Source organism: Pseudophryne corroboree, chromosome 7 (assembly GCF_028390025.1).
Source record: "Pseudophryne corroboree isolate aPseCor3 chromosome 7, aPseCor3.hap2, whole genome shotgun sequence".
NCBI lineage: Eukaryota > Metazoa > Chordata > Amphibia > Anura > Myobatrachidae > Pseudophryne > Pseudophryne corroboree.
In genome coordinates this window covers 78,079,104-78,097,959 of record NC_086450.1, presented here as the reverse complement: position 1 = coordinate 78,097,959, position 18,856 = coordinate 78,079,104, and the positions used below count along the sequence as shown (strand labels likewise).

At 45.2% G+C, this 18,856-nt stretch overlaps 1 protein-coding gene across 1 annotated transcript in view; it reads left to right on the top strand.

Moving 5' to 3' along the window:
• UBE2E3 (ubiquitin conjugating enzyme E2 E3) overlaps positions 1-17,082 on the top strand; it is a 168,201-nt gene extending 151,119 nt beyond the window's left edge. Inside the window, exons 5-6 of the mRNA XM_063933336.1 lie at positions 12,194-12,341; positions 16,480-17,082. Of these exons, the coding sequence (XP_063789406.1) occupies positions 12,194-12,341; positions 16,480-16,577 (246 nt within the window). The 3' untranslated portion in view covers positions 16,578-17,082. The remainder of the gene's footprint in view (positions 1-12,193; positions 12,342-16,479) is intronic.
• The last annotated feature ends 1,774 nt before the right edge of the window (positions 17,083-18,856 follow it).

The following is an 18,856-nucleotide window of genomic DNA, read 5'->3' as shown; positions in this document are numbered from 1 at the left end:
CATTTCACTTGAACCAGCCTATTGTGGTGCCTGCGGCTACTAGCGACTTGGAGGACTCCAAGTTACTGGACGTTCTCAGAGCATTAAAAATATATATTTCAAGGACAGCTGGAGTCAGAAAATCTGACTCGTTGTTTACATTGTATGCACCCAACAAGTTGGGTGCTCCTGCGTCTAAACAGACGATTGCACGTTGGATATGTAGTACAATCCAACTTGCACATTCTGTGGCAGGCCTGCCACAGCCTAAATCTGTAAAGGCCCATTCCACAAGGAAAGTGGGCTCATCCTGGGCGGCTGCCCGAGGAGTCTCGGCATTACAACTTTGCCGAGCAGCTACGTGGTCAGGGGAGAACACGTTTGTAAAATTTTACAAATTTGATACTCTGGCTAAAGAGGACCTGGAGTTCTCTCATTCGGTGCTGCAGAGTCATCCGCACTCTCCCGCCCGTTTGGGAGCTTTGGTATAATCCCCATGGTCCTGACGGAGTCCCAGCATCCACTAGGACGTTAGAGAAAATAAGAATTTACTTACCGATAATTCTATTTCTCATAGTCCGTAGTGGATGCTGGGCGCCCATCCCAAGTGCGGATTGTCTGCAATGCTTGTACATAGTTATTGTTACAAAAATCGGGTTATTACTGTTGTGAGCCATCTGTTCAGAGGCTACTTCGTTTGTGTTATCATACTGTTAACTGGGTTCAGATCACAAGTTGTACGGTGTGATTGGTGTGGCTGGTATGAGTCTTACCCGGGATTCAAGATCCTTCCTTATTGTGTACGCTCGTCCGGGCACAGTACCTAACTGAGGCTTGGAGGAGGGTCATAGGGGGAGGAGCCAGTACGCACCATGTGACCTAAAAGCTTTTTTAGATGTGCCCTGTCTCCTGCGGAGCCCGCTATTCCCCATGGTCCTGACGGAGTCCCAGCATCCACTACGGACTATGAGAAATAGAATTATCGGTAAGTAAATTCTTATTTTTTTTTTTTTTTTTAAATTGAACATCAGGTAGTAAAGATTTAGGGGTATATGCAATTGCGGTCGAATTCCCGAAATTGTCGAATTTCGGGTCATTTTCGCCCAAAAAAAAAATTCGCCTATGCAATTCAGTGCTTTCCGACCAAAAAACGGACTTTCAAAATTCGACTTTTTGAAATTCGAATTTTTGCAAATGCGACTTTTCTGCAATGAAACAAGTGCTGCAATTCGACAAAAGCATATTCAATTCAAGTTTGGAAATTCGACAGCAGTGCTTTTAGACAGCAAATTCGTCATTTTCAATCCGCCACACTTTGGAGGGTGAAAACAATAAAAAAAAAATTTAAACATGTTTTTTTCTCTAACGTCCTAGTGGATGCTGGGGACTCCGTCAGGACCATGGGGATTAGCGGCTCCGCAGGAGACAGGGCACAAAAATAAAGCTTTAGGATCAGGTGGTGTGCACTGGCTCCTCCCCCTATGACCCTCCTCCAAGCCTCAGTTAGGTTTTTGTGCCCGTCCGAGCAGGGTGCAATCTAGGTGGCTCTCCTAAAGAGCTGCTTAGAAAAAGTTTTTAGGTTTTTTATTTTCAGTGAGTCCTGCTGGCAACAGGCTCACTGCATCGAGGGACTTAGGGGAGAGAAGTCAACTCACCTGCGTGCAGGATGGATTGGCTTCTTAGGCTACTGGACACCATTAGCTCCAGAGGGATCGAACACAGGCCCAGCCATGGAGTCCGGTCCCGGAGCCGCGCCGCCGACCCCCCTTGCAGATGCCGAAGATGGAAGAGGTCCAGAAGCAGGCGGCAGAAGACTTTTCAGTCTTCCTGAGGTAGCGCACAGCACTGCAGCTGTGCGCCATTGTTGTCAGCACACTTCACACAGCGGTCACGGAGGGTGCAGGGCGCTGGGGGGGCGCCCTGGGCCGCAATGTATAATACCTTTTTATGGCTAAAAAATACATCACATATAGCCCTTGAGGCTATATGGATGTATTTAACCCCTGCCAGATCTCACAAACTCCGGAGAAGAGCCCGCCGAAATAGGGGGCGGGGCTTATTCTCCTCAGCACACAGCGCCATTTTCCTGCTCAGCTCCGCTGTGAGGAAGGCTCCCAGGACTCTCCCCTGCACTGCACTACAGAAACAGGGTAAAACAGAGAGGGGGGGCACTTTTTTGGCGATATTACTATATTTAAGCTGCTATAAGGATACAACACTTATATAGGGTTGTTCCCATATATATTATAGCGCTTGGGTGTGTGCTGGCAAACTCTCCCTCTGTCTCCCCAAAGGGCTAGTGGGGTCCTGTCTTCAATAGAGCATTCCCTGTGTGTCTGCTGTGTGTCGGTACGTGTGTGTCGACATGTATGAGGACGATGTTGGTGTGGAGGCAGAGCAATTGCCGGTAATGGTGATGTCACCCCCCAGGGAGTCGACACCGGAATGGATGGCTTTGTTTATGGAATTACGTGATAATGTCAGCACATTACAAAAATCAGTTGACGACATGAGACGGACGGAAAACCAGTTAGTACCTGCCCAGGCGTCTCAGACACCGTCAGGGGCTGTAAAACGCCCTTTACCTCAGTCGGTCGACACAAACCCAGACACGGACACTGAATCTAGTGTCGACGGTGAAGAAACAAACGTATTTTCCAGTAGGGCCACACGTTATATGATCACGGCAATGAAGGAGGCTTTGCATATCTCTGATACTACAAGTACCACAAAAAGGGGTATTATGTGGGGGGTGAAAAAACTACCTGTAGTTTTTCCTGAATCAGAGGAATTGAATGATGTATGTGATGAAGCGTGGGTTAACCCAGATAGAAAAGTGCTAATTTCAAAAAAGTTATTGGCATTATACCCTTTCCCGCCAGAGGTTAGGGCGCGCTGGGAAACACCCCCTAAGGTGGATAAGGCGCTCACACGCTTATCAAAACAAGTGGCGTTACCGTCTCCTGATACGGCCGCCCTCAAGGATCCAGCTGATAGGAGGCTGGAAACTACCCTAAAAAGTATATACACACATACTGGTGTTATACTGCGACCAGCCATCGCCTCAGCCTGGATGTGCAGTGCTGGGGTGGTCTGGTCGGATTCCCTGACTGAAAATATTGATACCCTGGATAGGGACAGTATTTTACAGACTTTAGAGCAATTAAAGGATGCTTTTCTTTATATGCGAGATGCTCAGAGGGATATTTGCACTCTGGCATCGAGAGTAAGTGCGATGTCCATATCTGCCAGAAGAAGTTTATGGACACGACAGTGGTCAGGTGATGCGGATTCCAAACGGCATATGGAAGTATTGCCGTATAAAGGGGAGGAATTATTTGGCGTCGGTCTATCGGATTTGGTGGCCACGGCAACTGCCGGGAAATCCACCTTTTTACCTCAGACCCCCTCCCAACAGAAAAAGACACCGTCTTTTCAGCCGCAGTCCTTTCGGTCCTATAAGAAGCGGGCAAAAGGACAGTCATATCTGCCCCGAGGCAGAGGAAAGGGTAAGAGAGGGCAGCAAGCAGCTCCTTCCCAGGAACAGAAGCCCTCCGCGGGTTCTGCAAAGCCCTCAGCATGACGCTGGGGCTTTACAAGCGGACTCAGGAACGGTGGGGGGTTGACTCAAGAATTTCAGCGCGCAGTGGGCTTGCTCACAGGTGGACCCCTGGATCCTGCAGGTAGTATCTCAGGGTTACAGGTTGGAATTCGAGAAGTCTCCCCCTCGCCGGTTCCTAAAGTCTGCTTTGCCAACGTCTCCCTCAGACAGGGCGACGGTATTGGAAGCCATTCACAAGCTGTTTTCTCAGCAGGTGATAGTCAAGGTACCCCTCCTACAACAGGAAAAGGGGTATTACTCCACGCTATTTGTGGTACCGAAGCCGGACGGCTCGGTAAGACCTATTCTAAATCTGAAATCTTTGAACCTGTACATACAAAAATTCAAGTTCAAGATGGAATCACTCAGAGCAGTGATAGCGAATCTGGAAGAAGGGGACTTTATGGTGTCCCTGGACATAAAAGATGCTTACCTGCATGTCCCAATTTGCCCTTCACATCAAGGGTACCTCAGGTTCGTGGTGCAAAACTGTCATTATCAGTGTCAGACGCTGCCGTTTGGATTGTCCACGGCACCTCGGGTCTTTACCAAGGTAATGGCCGAAATGATGATTCTTCTGCGAAGAAGAGGCGTATTAATTATCCCTTACTTGGACGATCTCCTGATAAGGGCAAGGTCCAGAGAACAGCTGGAGGACGGTGTAGCACTAACCCAAGTAGTGCTGCAACAACACGGGTGGATTCTGAATTTTCCAAAATCTCAGTTGACCCCGACAACACGTCTGCTGTTCCTGGGAATGATTCTGGACACGGTTCAGAAAAAGGTGTTTCTTCCGGAGGAGAAAGCCAAGGAGTTATCCGAACTTGTCAGGAACCTCCTAAAACCAGGAAAAGTGTCTGTGCATCAATGCACAAGAGTCCTGGGAAAGATGGTGGCTTCTTACGAAGCAATCCCATTCGGCAGATTCCACGCACGAACTTTTCAGTGGGATCTGCTGGACAAATGGTCCGGATCGCATCTGCAGATGCATCAGCGGATAACCTTATCGCCACGGACAAGGGTGTCTCTTCTGTGGTGGTTGCAGAGTGCTCATCTGTTAGAAGGCCGCAGATTCGGCATACAGGACTGGGTCCTGGTGACCACGGATGCCAGTCTGAGAGGCTGGGGAGCGGTCACACAGGGAAGAAACTTCCAGGGAGTATGGTCAAGCCTGGAGATGTCTCTTCACATAAATATACTGGAGCTAAGAGCGATTTACAATGCTCTAAGCCTGGCAAAACCCCTGCTTCAGGGTCAGCCGGTGTTGATCCAGTCGGACAACATCACGGCAGTCGCCCACGTAAACAGACAGGGCGGCACAAGAAGCAGGAGAGCAATGGCAGAAGCTGCAAGGATTCTTCGCTGGGCGGAAGATCATGTGATAGCACTGTCAGCAGTGTTCATTCCGGGAGTGGACAACTGGGAAGCAGACTTCCTCAGCAGACACGATCTACACCCGGGAGAGTGGGGACTTCATCCAGAAGTCTTCCACATGATTGTGAACCGTTGGGAAAAACCAAAGGTGGATATGATGGCGTCTCGCCTCAACAAAAAACTGGACAGGTATTGCGCCAGGTCAAGAGACCCTCAGGCAATAGCTGTGGACGCTCTGGTAACACTGTGGGTGTTCCAGTCAGTGTGTGTGTTTCCTCCTCTGCCTCTCATACCCAAAGTACTGAGAATTATACGGCAAAGGGGAGTAAGAACGATACTCGTGGCTCCGGATTGGCCAAGAAGAACTTGGTACCCGGAACTTCAGGAGATGCTCACGGAAAATCCGTGGCCTCTACCTCTAAGACGGGACCTGATTCAGCAGGGACCGTGTCTATTCCAAGACTTACCGCGGCTGCGTTTGACGGCGTGGCGGTTGAACGCCGAATTCTAAGGGAAAAAGGCATTCCAGAAGAGGTCATTCCTACACTGGTTAAAGCCAGGAAGGAGGTGACTGCACAACATTATCACCGCATTTGGAGAAAATATGTTGCGTGGTGTGAGGCCAGGAAGGCCCCCACGGAGGAATTTCAATTGGGTCGATTCCTACATTTCCTGCAAACAGGATTGTCTATGGGCCTCAAGTTGGGGTCCATTAAGGTTCAAATTTCGGCCCTGTCGATTTTCTTCCAGAAAGAATTGGCTTCAGTTCCTGAAGTCCAGACTTTTGTAAAAGGAGTACTACATATACAGCCCCCGGTTGTGCCCCCAGTGGCTCCGTGGGACCTTAATGTAGTTTAGGATTTTCTCAAATCCCATTGGTTTGAGCCACTCAAATCGGCGGATTTGAAATATCTTACATGGAAAGTAACCATGCTACTGGCCCTGGCTTCAGCCAGGAGAGTGTCAGAATTGGCGGCTTTATCGTATAAAAGCCCATATCTGATTTTCCATTCGGACAGGGCAGAACTGCGGACGCGTCCTCATTTTCTGCCTAAGGTGGTGTCAGCGTTTCACCTGAACCAGCCTATTGTGGTGCCTGCGGCTACTAGCGATTTGGAGGATTCCAAGTTGCTGGACGTTGTCAGGGCATTGAAAATATATATTTCAAGGACGGCTGGAGTCAGAAAATCTGACTCGCTGTTTATACTGTATGCACCCAACAAGCTGGGTGCTCCTGCTTCTAAGCAGACGATTGCTCGTTGGATTTGTAGCACAATTCAACTTGCACATTCTGTGGCAGGCCTGCCACAGCCTAAATCTGTCAAGGCCCATTCCACAAGGAAGGTGGGCTCATCCTGGGCGGCTGCCCGAGGGGTCTCGGCATTACAACTCTGCCGAGCAGCTACGTGGTCGGGGGAGAACACGTTTGTAAAATTCTACAAATTTGATACCCTGGCTAAAGAGGACCTGGAGTTCTCTCATTCGGTGCTGCAGAGTCATCCGCACTCTCCCGCCCGTTTGGGATCTTTGGTGTAATCCCCATGGTCCTGACGGAGTCCCCAGCATCCACTAGGACGTTAGAGAAAATAAGATTTTACTTACCGATAAATCTATTTCTCGTAGTCCGTAGTGGATGCTGGGCGCCCATCCCAAGTGCGGATTGTCTGCAATACTTGTACATAGTTATTGTTACAAAAAAAATCGGGTTGTTCTTGTTGTGAGCCGTCTGTTCAGAGGCTCCTACGTTGTCATACTGTTAACTGGGTTCAGATCACAAGTTGTACGGTGTGATTGGTGTGGCTGGTATGAGTCTTACCCGGGATTCAAAATCCTTCCTTATTGTGTACGCTCGTCCGGGCACAGTATCCTAACTGAGGCTTGGAGGAGGGTCATAGGGGGAGGAGCCAGTGCACACCACCTGATCCTAAAGCTTTATTTTTGTGCCCTGTCTCCTGCGGAGCCGCTAATCCCCATGGTCCTGACGGAGTCCCCAGCATCCACTACGGACTACGAGAAATAGATTTATCGGTAAGTAAAATCTTATTTTTTTTAGGAATAGCATATCTATTTATATTAGAAGGGATTAGGTATTTTTTTTTTTTTTTTGGAGGCACAAATATTATTTATATATTTTTTTAAATATCATTTTTTTATTTTTTTTTATTGCTGGAACGGTAAAATCCTTAAAAAAAATGGCGTGGGGTCCCCCCTCCAAAGCATAACCAGCCTCGGGCTCTTCGAGCTGGTTCTGGTTCTAAAAATGCGGGGGAAAAATTGACAGGGGATCCCCCGTATTTTTAAAACCAGCACCGGGCTCTGCGCCTGGTGCTGGTGCCAAAAATACGGGGGACAAAACGAGCAGGGGTCCCCCGTATTTTTCACACCAGCATCGGGCTCCACTAGCTGGACAGATAATGCCACAGCCGGGGGTCACTTTTATGCCGTGCCCTGCGGCCGTGGCATTAAATATCCAACTAGTCACCCCTGGCCGGGGTACCCTGGGGGAGTGGGGACCCCTTCAATCAAGGGGTCCCCCCCCCCAGCCACCCAAGGGCCAGGGGTGAAGCCCGAGGCTGTCCCCCCCCATCCAATGGGCTGCGGATGGGGGGGCTGATAGCCTTTTGTGATAATGAAAAGAATATTGTTTTTTCCAGCAGTACTACAAGTCCCAGCAAGCCTCCCCCGCAAGCTGGTACTTGGAGAACCACAAGTACCAGCATGCGGGAGAAAAACGGGCCCGCTGGTACCTGTAGTACTACTGGGAAAAAAATACCCAAATAAAAACAGGACACACACACCGTGACAGTAAAACTTTATTTCATACGTCGACACACACATACTTACCTATGTTCACACGCCGACATCGGTCCTCTTCTCCATGTAGAATCCACGGATACCTGAAAATAAAAGATCAATATACTCACCTCAGCCATGGTCCAGAGATACATCCACGTACTTGGCAAAAAAAGAAAACGAACACACGGGCCACCGGACTGAAAGGGATCCCATGCTGACACATGAGACCCCTTTCCACGAATGAGACCTGTCAGTGACAGCTGTCACACAAAGGTCTCTAAAGCCAATCAGGAAGCGCAACTTCGTTGCGCTCACCTGATTGGCTGTGCGCTGTCTGAACTCAGACAGCGCATCGCACAGCCCCGTCCATTATATTCAATGGTGGGAACTTAGCGGCTAGCGGTGAGGTCACCCGCCGGTCAGCGGCTGACCGCGGGTAACCCCACCGCTGACGGCAAAGTTCCCACCATTGAAACTAATGGAGCGGCTTTGCGATGCGCTGTCACAGCACAGACAGCGCACAGCCAATCAGGTGAGCGCCACGGAAGTAGCGCTTCCTGATTGGCTGAAGGGACTTCAGTGACGGGAGTCACGTGATGTCCCGGCATTCGGGAGAAAGGGGTCTGATGTGAAAGCATGGGACCCCTTTCAGTCCGGCATGGAGCGGGTGTTCGTTTTGTTTTTTTAACAAGTACGTGGATTTATATCTGGACGTGGATGTACCTCTGGACGCTGGAAGGTGAGTATAATTTTTTCACAGGTACCCTCGGATCGTCGGAGACCGTGGCAGTCGGCGTGTCAACATAGGTATGTGTGTGTCGGTAGTGTGTAATAAAGTTTTACTATCAAGGTGTCTGTGTACTGTTTTTATTTGGGTATTTTTTTTCCAGTAGTACTACAGGTACCAGCGGGCCCGTTTTTCTCCCGCATGCTGGTACTTGTGGTTCTCCAAGTACCAGCTTGCGGGGGAGGCTTGCTGGGACTTGTAGTACTACTGGAAAAAACAATATCTTTTTATTATCACAAAAGGCTATCAGCCCCCCCATCCGCAGCCCATTGGATGGGGGGGGGCAGCCTCGGGCTTCACCCCTGGCCCTTGGGTGGCTGGGGGGGGGGGACCCCTTGATTGTAGGGGTCCCCACTCCCCCAGGGTACCCCGGCCAGGGGTGACTAGTTGGGTAGTTAATGCCACGGCCGCAGGGCACGGCATAAAAGTGACCCCCGGCTGTGGCATTATCTGTCCAGCTAGTGGAGCCCGATGCTGGTGTTAAAAATACGGGGGACCCCTACTCTTTTTTTGTCCCCCGTATTTTTGGCACCAGCACCAGGCGCAGAGCCCGGTGCTGGTTTTAAAAATACGGGGGATCCCTGCCCAATTTTTTCCCGCATTTTTAGAACCAGGACCAGCTCGAAGAGCTCGAGGCTGGTTATGCTTTGGAGGGGGGACCCCACGCCATTTTTTTTTTCCGGGTTTTTTCCCGTTTTTTTAAATCGCGGCAAAATCCGCCAAATCGGACGATTTTCGCCCGCGGGTCTGTCGAATCCGTTTTTCATTGAATATGGTGAATTCCGGCAGCCACCTGCCGGAATTCACCTGTCGAATTGAGTCGAATTAAAAAACGGCGAAAAATTGCCGCGATTCGCCGTGAATTGCATATACCCCTGTATCACAAAGAATGGTGCAGGTCGGAAAATGTCAGCCTAGTGCCAATAGGCTAGAACATGTGTGTCCATTGAGTAATTGGGGGTGGGGGGGGGGGGGGGGTGGAGAGGAGATGAAGAGTTCTTTCAGAAGCTTCACATTTCTTTAGGAACCGAATTGAAATCAGATTATGCTTTTGGTCTTTGCAGTCAGAGCTCTCATATAATTATAGTGGTATTTTGTATAGAAATATAGGAAGTATAAGAATTGTACAGAAGACAGAGTTTCTATGTGATGCCTCTTTAGGTATAGTTTCTTCACTAAGGTCTATGACATCAACGGTAATAACTAGAAGAGCCCTCTGGTTTGGCTGCATGGGTTTTATAAAATCTATTGCCACAGGAACGAACATGTAAGTATTTTTGTTTTCCTTCATAAAATTAGCCATTGAGCAACGGTCAGAGGTTTATCTTTTCCCATTGTCAATATTTGTCTGCCGATGTTTGTTCATATTCAACTTCCAGGCTTCTGCTGCATTCTGATTGGCAGTGCCTCCCAGGGCAAGGCAGCGACTCAATGGTAATTTGTCAATGGTAACGATGTCTGGGCTTCAGTGTCCCATCCCTACCTTTTACACTATTCTGAACTTTAGGAGGCTTGACACATTTTATGCCAGATAGTATTGCATGGTATAATTGAACTCTATCCTTATGGTCATTAACAAAAGACATATTCTCCCATCCATAAATCATAAAGATGCTCACATTTATGGTTGCTGTTTAGCACAGACACTTTTCTCTGGATCTAGACAATGGGATAGCGGTCTGCCAGAATATCCAAGAACCCTTTTAAAGTACATTAATGGAGGCGTTAAGAAAACATGTTGCCAATAAATGGCCATATTTGGGAATCATTGTGTTGATAGTATGGCTAGAGCATGCTGGAACTGCCTAGACAATGACAGGGATAAACATTTTGCAAGAATGTGGTGAAATTGTGATCAGGGAGTCAACTCATTCCTTCACAGCAAATAATATTGCTGGGTGTATAAACGAATATCATGCAAAACAAGGAAATTCTGTCAGAGGAAAGGTTTCTCAAAATACAGTGCTTGTCACATTAGCAACAAATCCATCTACAGATCACAGTAAGAATAGCGCTTCAAGTGTTCTCAATGGTTTCTTCCACCATTGGGTTGGTTCTATGGACAAGGAGCTAGAGATCATAGAACCATGCACAAGTATTGAGCTACAATTACTATTACAAGCAGGCCTCTCTAGACCATGACATCAGCTTTAGTAGCCTAGAAGTCCCAGGTTTGCAAAACATTATATATACAGGGATGGTCATTCATAGATCCAGAATGGCTCATATTGACAACAAATTCCAGTCCTAAAGGTTGGGGAGCTCACCTCTTCACAAATATAGCACAAAGCATATGGTCATCGGCAGGAAAAAAAAAATCACACTGGAAATGAGACCTGAATTGAAAGCTGCTCAATCTTTTGTAATCAATTGTTACCGTGGAGGAATCTCAAAGTATTCTTAGACAACCGGACAATGGAGGCTTTCATAAATTGTCAGGGAGGCTCCAGAACCAAAGCAGTGATGGTGGAGTAGCAAAACTGATATCTTGAGCAGTGAGAAACCAAATTTACTTTCAGCATGCCATGTTGCAGGCATGGAGAATGAAGTGGACGATAGCCTGAGCCTAAGCATGAAGACAGTAGGATAGGGGGAAAAAAATGTTATTCGCGAGAGGGACATCATTGGGGCTAATAGGATGCTGCCCTAAAAGCTATGTTATTAGCCACGCTGTGGGCTCACTGCGCTAGTCACAAGATCTATTCCCACTCGGAGTGTCAGGGACACCCACGAGTGGGAAAAGCCCTGTTGTGCTGGCATTTTAACTACATCCCGATAAAGCTCTCCCACATGTCAAAACAAAATATCCACCGGGCTTATCTTTACCAGTGTGCACGCCATCCAGTCCATCCTGAGTGCATGAAATAGCTTTTCCTTGACCTTATTCTGCCTTCATTGCAAATGTTGCATTTATGATTGTCATAGTGTATTTTAAACCATTTTTATTGCCTTTTTGTGATGTCTACATAGAGTTTAAAATAGACAGGAATGTGCTAGACTTTGCCCATGTGAAATCTTAGGCGAGATTTAGGGATTACACATTTTATTAGTGCTATAATTAGCATGTCAGACAGACAATCCCGTATAATAACAGTGTACAATGAGCATAAAAGCGCTTTATCCGCAGACATGTACAGCTATTTTTCTTACTTAGGGGAATTTAAATGAAAGTTGTTCTGTAGAGCCTGGATGTAAAAGATAACACCACCTTTTATATGTCTAATAAAGCTGGTTTTTACCTAAGGAACGTCATCTTTGTTATTGTGACCCCCAATGTCTGTGAATCCCAGCAGCAGCGTTCTGACTTTGTCACTTTTCACAACCTAGTCCTAGGGGGAAGGGCAGCGTGCAGTGATATCACAGCACAGTGTGTAATGATGTGTAATGATTATAGCAGTAGACTGCAACTCGTATAATTAACGGCAAAAATGCATCTAGAAACAGCACTGAATATTTTGTGAACTGGAATGTAATTCAACAACAGCCTTTGGATTAAATAACAGAAGGTACATTTTTGCATATATTGTTTTGTATCGTATACAACTATTCAGTACACTAACTTTGCCGTATAATCGACTAACGCATGCAAAATGATATTTACATATAGTTAATGCATACAGGTGTTAACAGGCCTTTGGTGTCTGCTTGTATTTTAGGTCACGTTCCGAACCAGAATCTATCACTGTAATATCAACAGCCAAGGAGTAATCTGTTTGGATATTCTGAAGGACAACTGGAGCCCAGCACTGACTATATCAAAAGTTTTGCTGTCTATTTGTTCTCTCTTGACGGACTGCAACCCTGGTAAGGAGATCTACAGTATATTGCAATAATACAAATGTCTGAATACTGTAATTATTGTAAAATAATTGTGATACTGTAGAGCTTGGGGGAAAAATAGGTCATCTGGAGGTATTAACCACTTCACTGGCAATTTCCCCCCCCCCCCCCCAAAAAAACCGCTCAAATTCTCGTGGGGTTTTGAGTGATTTACGTGAAGAACGTGAATTTAACCTTATCCAAAATGATTTTAGTTTAAAAAAAAAAAAAAAAATTTTTTAAATAATTAAATCCTTTTTCTCAAACATCGGTCTGAAACATTGATAACACTGTAACATCGCATCATACTTTTTATACCCAAGACAGCTGCCAGGTACACGGGTGGGGTGCTTGGTATACATTTCCCCAGCGGCTGCTATTGTTTGCAGCCGCTGGGTGGGAGATCCTGCCGTGCAGACCGATCAGCAATGAACGGCAGCACGGCAACACTGAGGGGAGGGTGCAGGGAGGCAGAGGGACCTTCCGGTCCCTCTGACAGCAGCAGCGGAGGGAAGTTTCCCTTCCCCGCCGCTGCAAACACACTCTATCTTATTGGTCGCATCCTGTGCGACCAGGTCAGATTAAGCACTTGCTGGTGTAGTCGCATCTGATACGACCATGCCAGGCAAGTGGTTAACTGAAACAGAACCTATGTTCTGCATGTAATACCACCCGAGTGTGGGGGCTGTGCGGGATGCCGGCCGAATGCGGACTTTTTTTTAATTTTTTTTAAGGTGCAGTCACAAGGCATGGTTTTGCCTTGTAAGTGATTGCCACTTTAAAAATACCTCCGAGTTCAGCCGGCATTACATTCAGCGCTACATCTTGAACTATGTCCCTATTTTCTTCTAATTATACTAAGTGGAGGCTCTGCCACTGTGGTGTTCAGCTGCACACATTAGCCAGACTTTGCTCATTTTCCTGCATATCCGTCTTCGGCTGCAGTGGATTTTGAGGTTACAGTTTCTGATGGTAAAGTTTATTATAATGCTGCTATCTTTTGAAGTATGAAATCAGTAACATAATGTTTTCATTTAATAACAACTATAAATTGTTTATTTGTCTTGGAAAATATTACATAAAGCAAGAGTTCAGCCAGTCTGAACAGCTTTGCTTCATTGAGTACACTTGCAGATTTGAATTTCTTATTTTTGTGTTGTCAATTATGTTCTTGGATTTGTAAATTCACGGCAGAACAGATGGTGAAGTTTTCATTTAAAGTAATGTGTCTATTAAAGTAACCATGTTACGAAGTGTGCTTGGCATATAAGATTTAGGTGTTTTTTTCAGCAGTGTAATGCATTTGGAGGAGAACCTGCGTGCAGAGATCAGTGTTTATAAGACAGCTCTATGGTTTATGTTACAGCTGCTCATGTTACTGCTAACGAGAGACCTCATCACAGTTGAAGTGACAGAAGTATTATACTTACAGCATTGCTGTGCGGTGTCATTTTATGGCAGGTGTAACATACACAGCTAGGGGGTGCTGGTGAGGCAGCAAGTTTTTGGTGGCAATTAAATAAGTTAATCTAAAAAATAAATGCAAATAAATGTGTAGCAGTATTTTAAAGAAGTGACAGTTACCTTATTGGTAGATCTAATAATAATTTGATATATTGCTCTTTCTACTATGGGATTCAAGGTGTGCTTATAATACTTTACATATATTTTGACTCTAATAAGTGCTCACAATTATCCTTGTTTGGTAGGCTGTATAAAATATAAACAGTGCAGGATAAAGGTTATACACACAGCTCTTTACGCTGAAGTGCCAAAAGTCATGGGATAGGCGCTTTAGTATAGTGTAGGACCCCCTCTAGCCCAGAAAAGTGCTGTAACTTGACATGGCATCGATTCCATAAGTGAACGGAAGACCTCTGATAAGATGCTGACCCATACTGTCTTGATAGCTTCCCTCAGCTTCCTGATATTTGTAGGTGCAGGATTTTGGGTGTGAATGGACCTCTCTACCACGTCCCATAAATGCTCGTTTGGGTTCATGTCAGGCGAACGTGGTGGCCACACCATTCACCAGAACGCTCAAGAATGCTGCTCAAACCAATTCTGTGCAACTTGGGACCGATTGCACTGTGCATGATTCTGCTGGAATATTCCATTGTTGTGGGGGTACATGAAGTCCATAAAGGGCTACAAATGGCCACCAAACAATGCAACGTAGTGGTTACTGGTCAATGATGTGTTCAGTTGGATTCATCTCATGCCATGTGTGAATACACCATTATGGAACCTCCACCAGCCTGCATGGGGCCTTGTTGACAACTGGAGTCTATGGCCTCATTGGTTCTGTGCCACACCCGAACCCTGCCATCGGCCCAAAACAACTTGAACTCATTGGACTATGCCACATGTTGCCAGTCCTCCAAGGTCCATTTAGCGACTTCACAAGCCCAGGTGAGGCACTGTGTCTAGTGTCTTAGTGTTAACAGGGGCACTCTGGTGGGTCTTCTGCTCCCATATCCTATGGAAGTTAAAGAATGCTGACTGACCTGCTGGATATACGTCTGGTACCTCCTGCATTGAATGTAGATGTGATTTGAACTTGTCTGTTACCATGGATAATTCTGTCCAGACGTTGCTGGTCACGATAATTAAGCACCAGTGGTAATACCTTCCATGAGGTATTCCTGTGTTCATGAGTGACACCGTGAATGTTGAATGTCTGCACAACTTTGGAAATGGAATGTCCCAACTGTCGGGCACCCACTATTATGTCAAGTTCGAACTCCGATAAGTCATGTCACCTTGCCATGAGCAGTCTAGCCAGTGTTCAGACTGACTCGCAAAATGATAGATTACAACTGATGCAGGTCTGGCCATTTCTAAGACATTACAGTACAGTGGCACCCCCCACTATTACTTTTTACATACTGCTATCCCATGGCTTGGCACTTCAGTGTATGTACATTACACAGCGCAGCCATATTAAATACATTTTCCTCTTAGACATCCTTTAACTTTGCACGTTTTACCTTTTTTTTTGTATAGAAAGGGCCTGTAATATTGAGCGGTGGAATGACACTTGAGTATCAGGAAGATAATAGGATGGTTAATTGTGTTCAATAACAATGCTGGGTAAAAGAAATGTACACACCGGTCAGGTGGTCATGAATATGTCAGAGTTGTATTCCATGATTTGGTGAAAGCTTCGATAGTAAATCCCAACTTGCATTGCTGTGGTAAGGGTCAGTAGTGGAGGAAGCAATTTGCTCTGTTAGCAGTCACAATGCAGAAATGAAAGGGTGACAATTAACAATTTTAAATAGAGCAATATTTGTGCTTTAGCACAAATACATGTCTGAATTTTGTCACTGTGTAAAGCAGACTAATAGTAAAAATCTGATTTATTAAGCACACTTACAGTACAGTGGTGCGGAACATTCTGATCTATACAGGTGCAGGTGATTAAGCCTATAAGTATGGCACATACATTTTCTTAGTCACAATTCTGGAGTCTGGAATACTGCCTGCACTGATTACTATAGATTATAGCAATGTTAGATTTTTTTTTCCTCCTAATTTTATTATACAAAATTATGCACAAATTACAAGAAAGACAGTTGCTGTGAACTTTTTTGTTTCATTTTAGAATTTGCAGAACATTGAGGCAGATGTGTATTGAGCCTGGAGACAGCATATGAAATTGATAAGCCAGTGATAAGTGCAAGGTGATAAACGCACCAGCCAATCAGCTCCTAACTGTTAATTTACATATTGGAGCTGATTGGCTGGTGCGTTTATCACCTTGCACTTATCACTGGTTTCTCACTTCCTTATGCCTTCTCCAGGTTAATACATCTGCCCCATTTTTCTTTAAATGTATTTATCACTGCTCGCAGTACCCCATTATAGTCAGCAGGTGGCAGTCCTGGCATTTAACTTTATAGCGTGGCCCAGTATAGAAGCTCTTCTTTTACAACAGCGCCATCTGGAAGTTTGAGGAATGCTTTAATTAAGTACTCTAGTTTCTTGTATCATACAATATTTGATTAATAATTGATTGGTGTTTCCTAATACGGTTTTTGTTTTATCCATGATTGTCTATTTTGGATATAATGCATTGCATTTCCTGCTGCAGTAACCTCCTTCTCTTCCGCCTCTGCAGCTGACCCCCTGGTTGGAAGCATAGCCACTCAGTATTTGACCAACAGAGCAGAGCATGACAGGATAGCCAGACAGTGGACCAAGAGATACGCTACATAAATTGTACAACGTGAAACAAGCACAAGGCATCTGTACAATGTGCAACAAATCTTTCTAGCCTTTACAATACGGACTTCTGTGTATATGTTATACCGATTCTACTCTCTGCTTTTATCCTATATGGTATACTGCCCCAAAAGGTAAATGCTATCGAGTAGAAATTTGTAGCTGTAGATTAGTCATGTTAAAATGCCTACTTGCAAGTCTTGCTTCTTTGGGATATCAAAACGTATTTTGTGATGTACTAAGGATACCGTTCCAAACCAAATATTATAGTGCATTTTAGCCTAATTCATTATCTGTATGACGTTATTAAAGTTAGATGTAGATTACTAGAAAATGTCATTTGTATTAAACCCAGAAATATTTCCAATTATGTGGTACACGCTGTTGTGGAAACTGTTTTACCTTTTGTCAGTTTGTACTGAGAGGATTTCCTTTTACCCCTTTGTAGCTCAGAGAGCACCCAATGTATTACCCCAAACACAATAAACATCTTCCCTGACGTGTACTTTATTTGCTTTTAGAAATGGAAATTCATGTATAATGGACAGGTTACATTATAAATAGATTTTTTTTGGTTTGCTTTTATAGTCTATAATGACCTCCCCTAACCCCCCCACTTTGCAATGTACTTTCTAAGCACCTTGAGTCCTATTGGAGAAAGGGTGTTGTATAAATATATTATTCATTATTATTATAGATGTAAATGGATATATACTTTCCACCAGCATCCACTTGATATATACTAGTTTCCACCATCATCACAATTTGCTTAACAACATAACCCCTGGGGCAATTCATAAGACTGAGAAGGAACTGCTCACAAACGCACGTTTATAAACAACAAGCACAAGAGCTAAAAAACGAATTCCAGGAGAAAAAGTACAACTTGCAAAACCTAAAACAGGCATACAAAGAGGTTGTAGCAAAAGACAGAAAACATACCAACAAGAAAACACCAATAAAGACCTTTATTTCATCATCCAATTTAATACCACATCAGGTCAAATAAAAAACCTAATAGAGGAACACAGGCACATACTGATGCAGGATGAGACACTGGAACAGGTACTCGCCAAGAAACCTACAATGGTCTACAAGAAAGCCCCAGACCTCAAAACACAACTTGTCCACAACCACATACCACCGGCTAAGCAGACCCAAACCACCGTTCATGGTATGGGCTGCAAAACCACCATGAAAGTACCCAAAAACATAATGACAGAGATCCATTCCAACTCAAGTATACCAAGACACCAAACAATAGTTAACATGTCACATCAAAGAAGTCAACTGTATCTTTTCCTGCCCATATGAGCTGCAGTATGCGGGCAGCACACTTAGACCTCTCAGAACTACAATCACTGAGCATATCAGAAATATTAAATTGGGATACGAGAAACAGCCTTTCATTACACCACAAAGAATAACACAAATCAGTCAATGGATCTACAAAATGTAAACACTGACACCCAAAATGACTGAACATTGACTTCAATACACAATAGTCCCACAACTCCACAGTCGTCATCCCTGATACAGTCCACCAGAATACATGTACAATCAGGAAACATTAAAGGCCAGTACTCACTGGCCGATGTCAGAGAGATGTGTGCTGAGCGTGCGGGGGGAGACGGGGGGGCCGCTCACTTCACCCAGCGGGTGAAGTGAGCGACCCGCTAGATTGGCCTGCATGCAGGCCAATCTAGCAGCAGCGATAGCGATGCGCGGGGCTGCGCATCGCTATCGCTGAGGGGGCTACACACGGAGCGATCGTGCTTAAAATCTAAGCAATCTAGTCAGATTGCTTAGATTTTAAGCTGCGATCGCTCCGTGAGTACCCCCCTTAACAAATATAACCTATAAATAGGACATAAAAAAATCCAAAAAAATTAAAAATTAATTTAAAAACACAGAAAAATGTAGCAAAACCACTATTGCAAAAACACCATTGGACACAATTCATGTTATACATCCAGTTTCTGCAACCAGCATAAACAGTCTTAATCCCAGCCCTGACATCTACACAATAACCTTATCTCATACACATCACCACACACCCCATCTCACTAACAACCCCTCCCCTATAATCCCACCATGCAAGTGTCCCGACACCCCATCGTCTATCCATACATACTACATACCCACGTCTGCGCCCATCAAACACCATTCATCTGACACCATAGACACCCCCCACCTGAATACCCCACAGCCTAATCGCTCACACATGCACCCTCCCACATCTATTCTATTCTCCTGACAGTAATTCCTCTCGA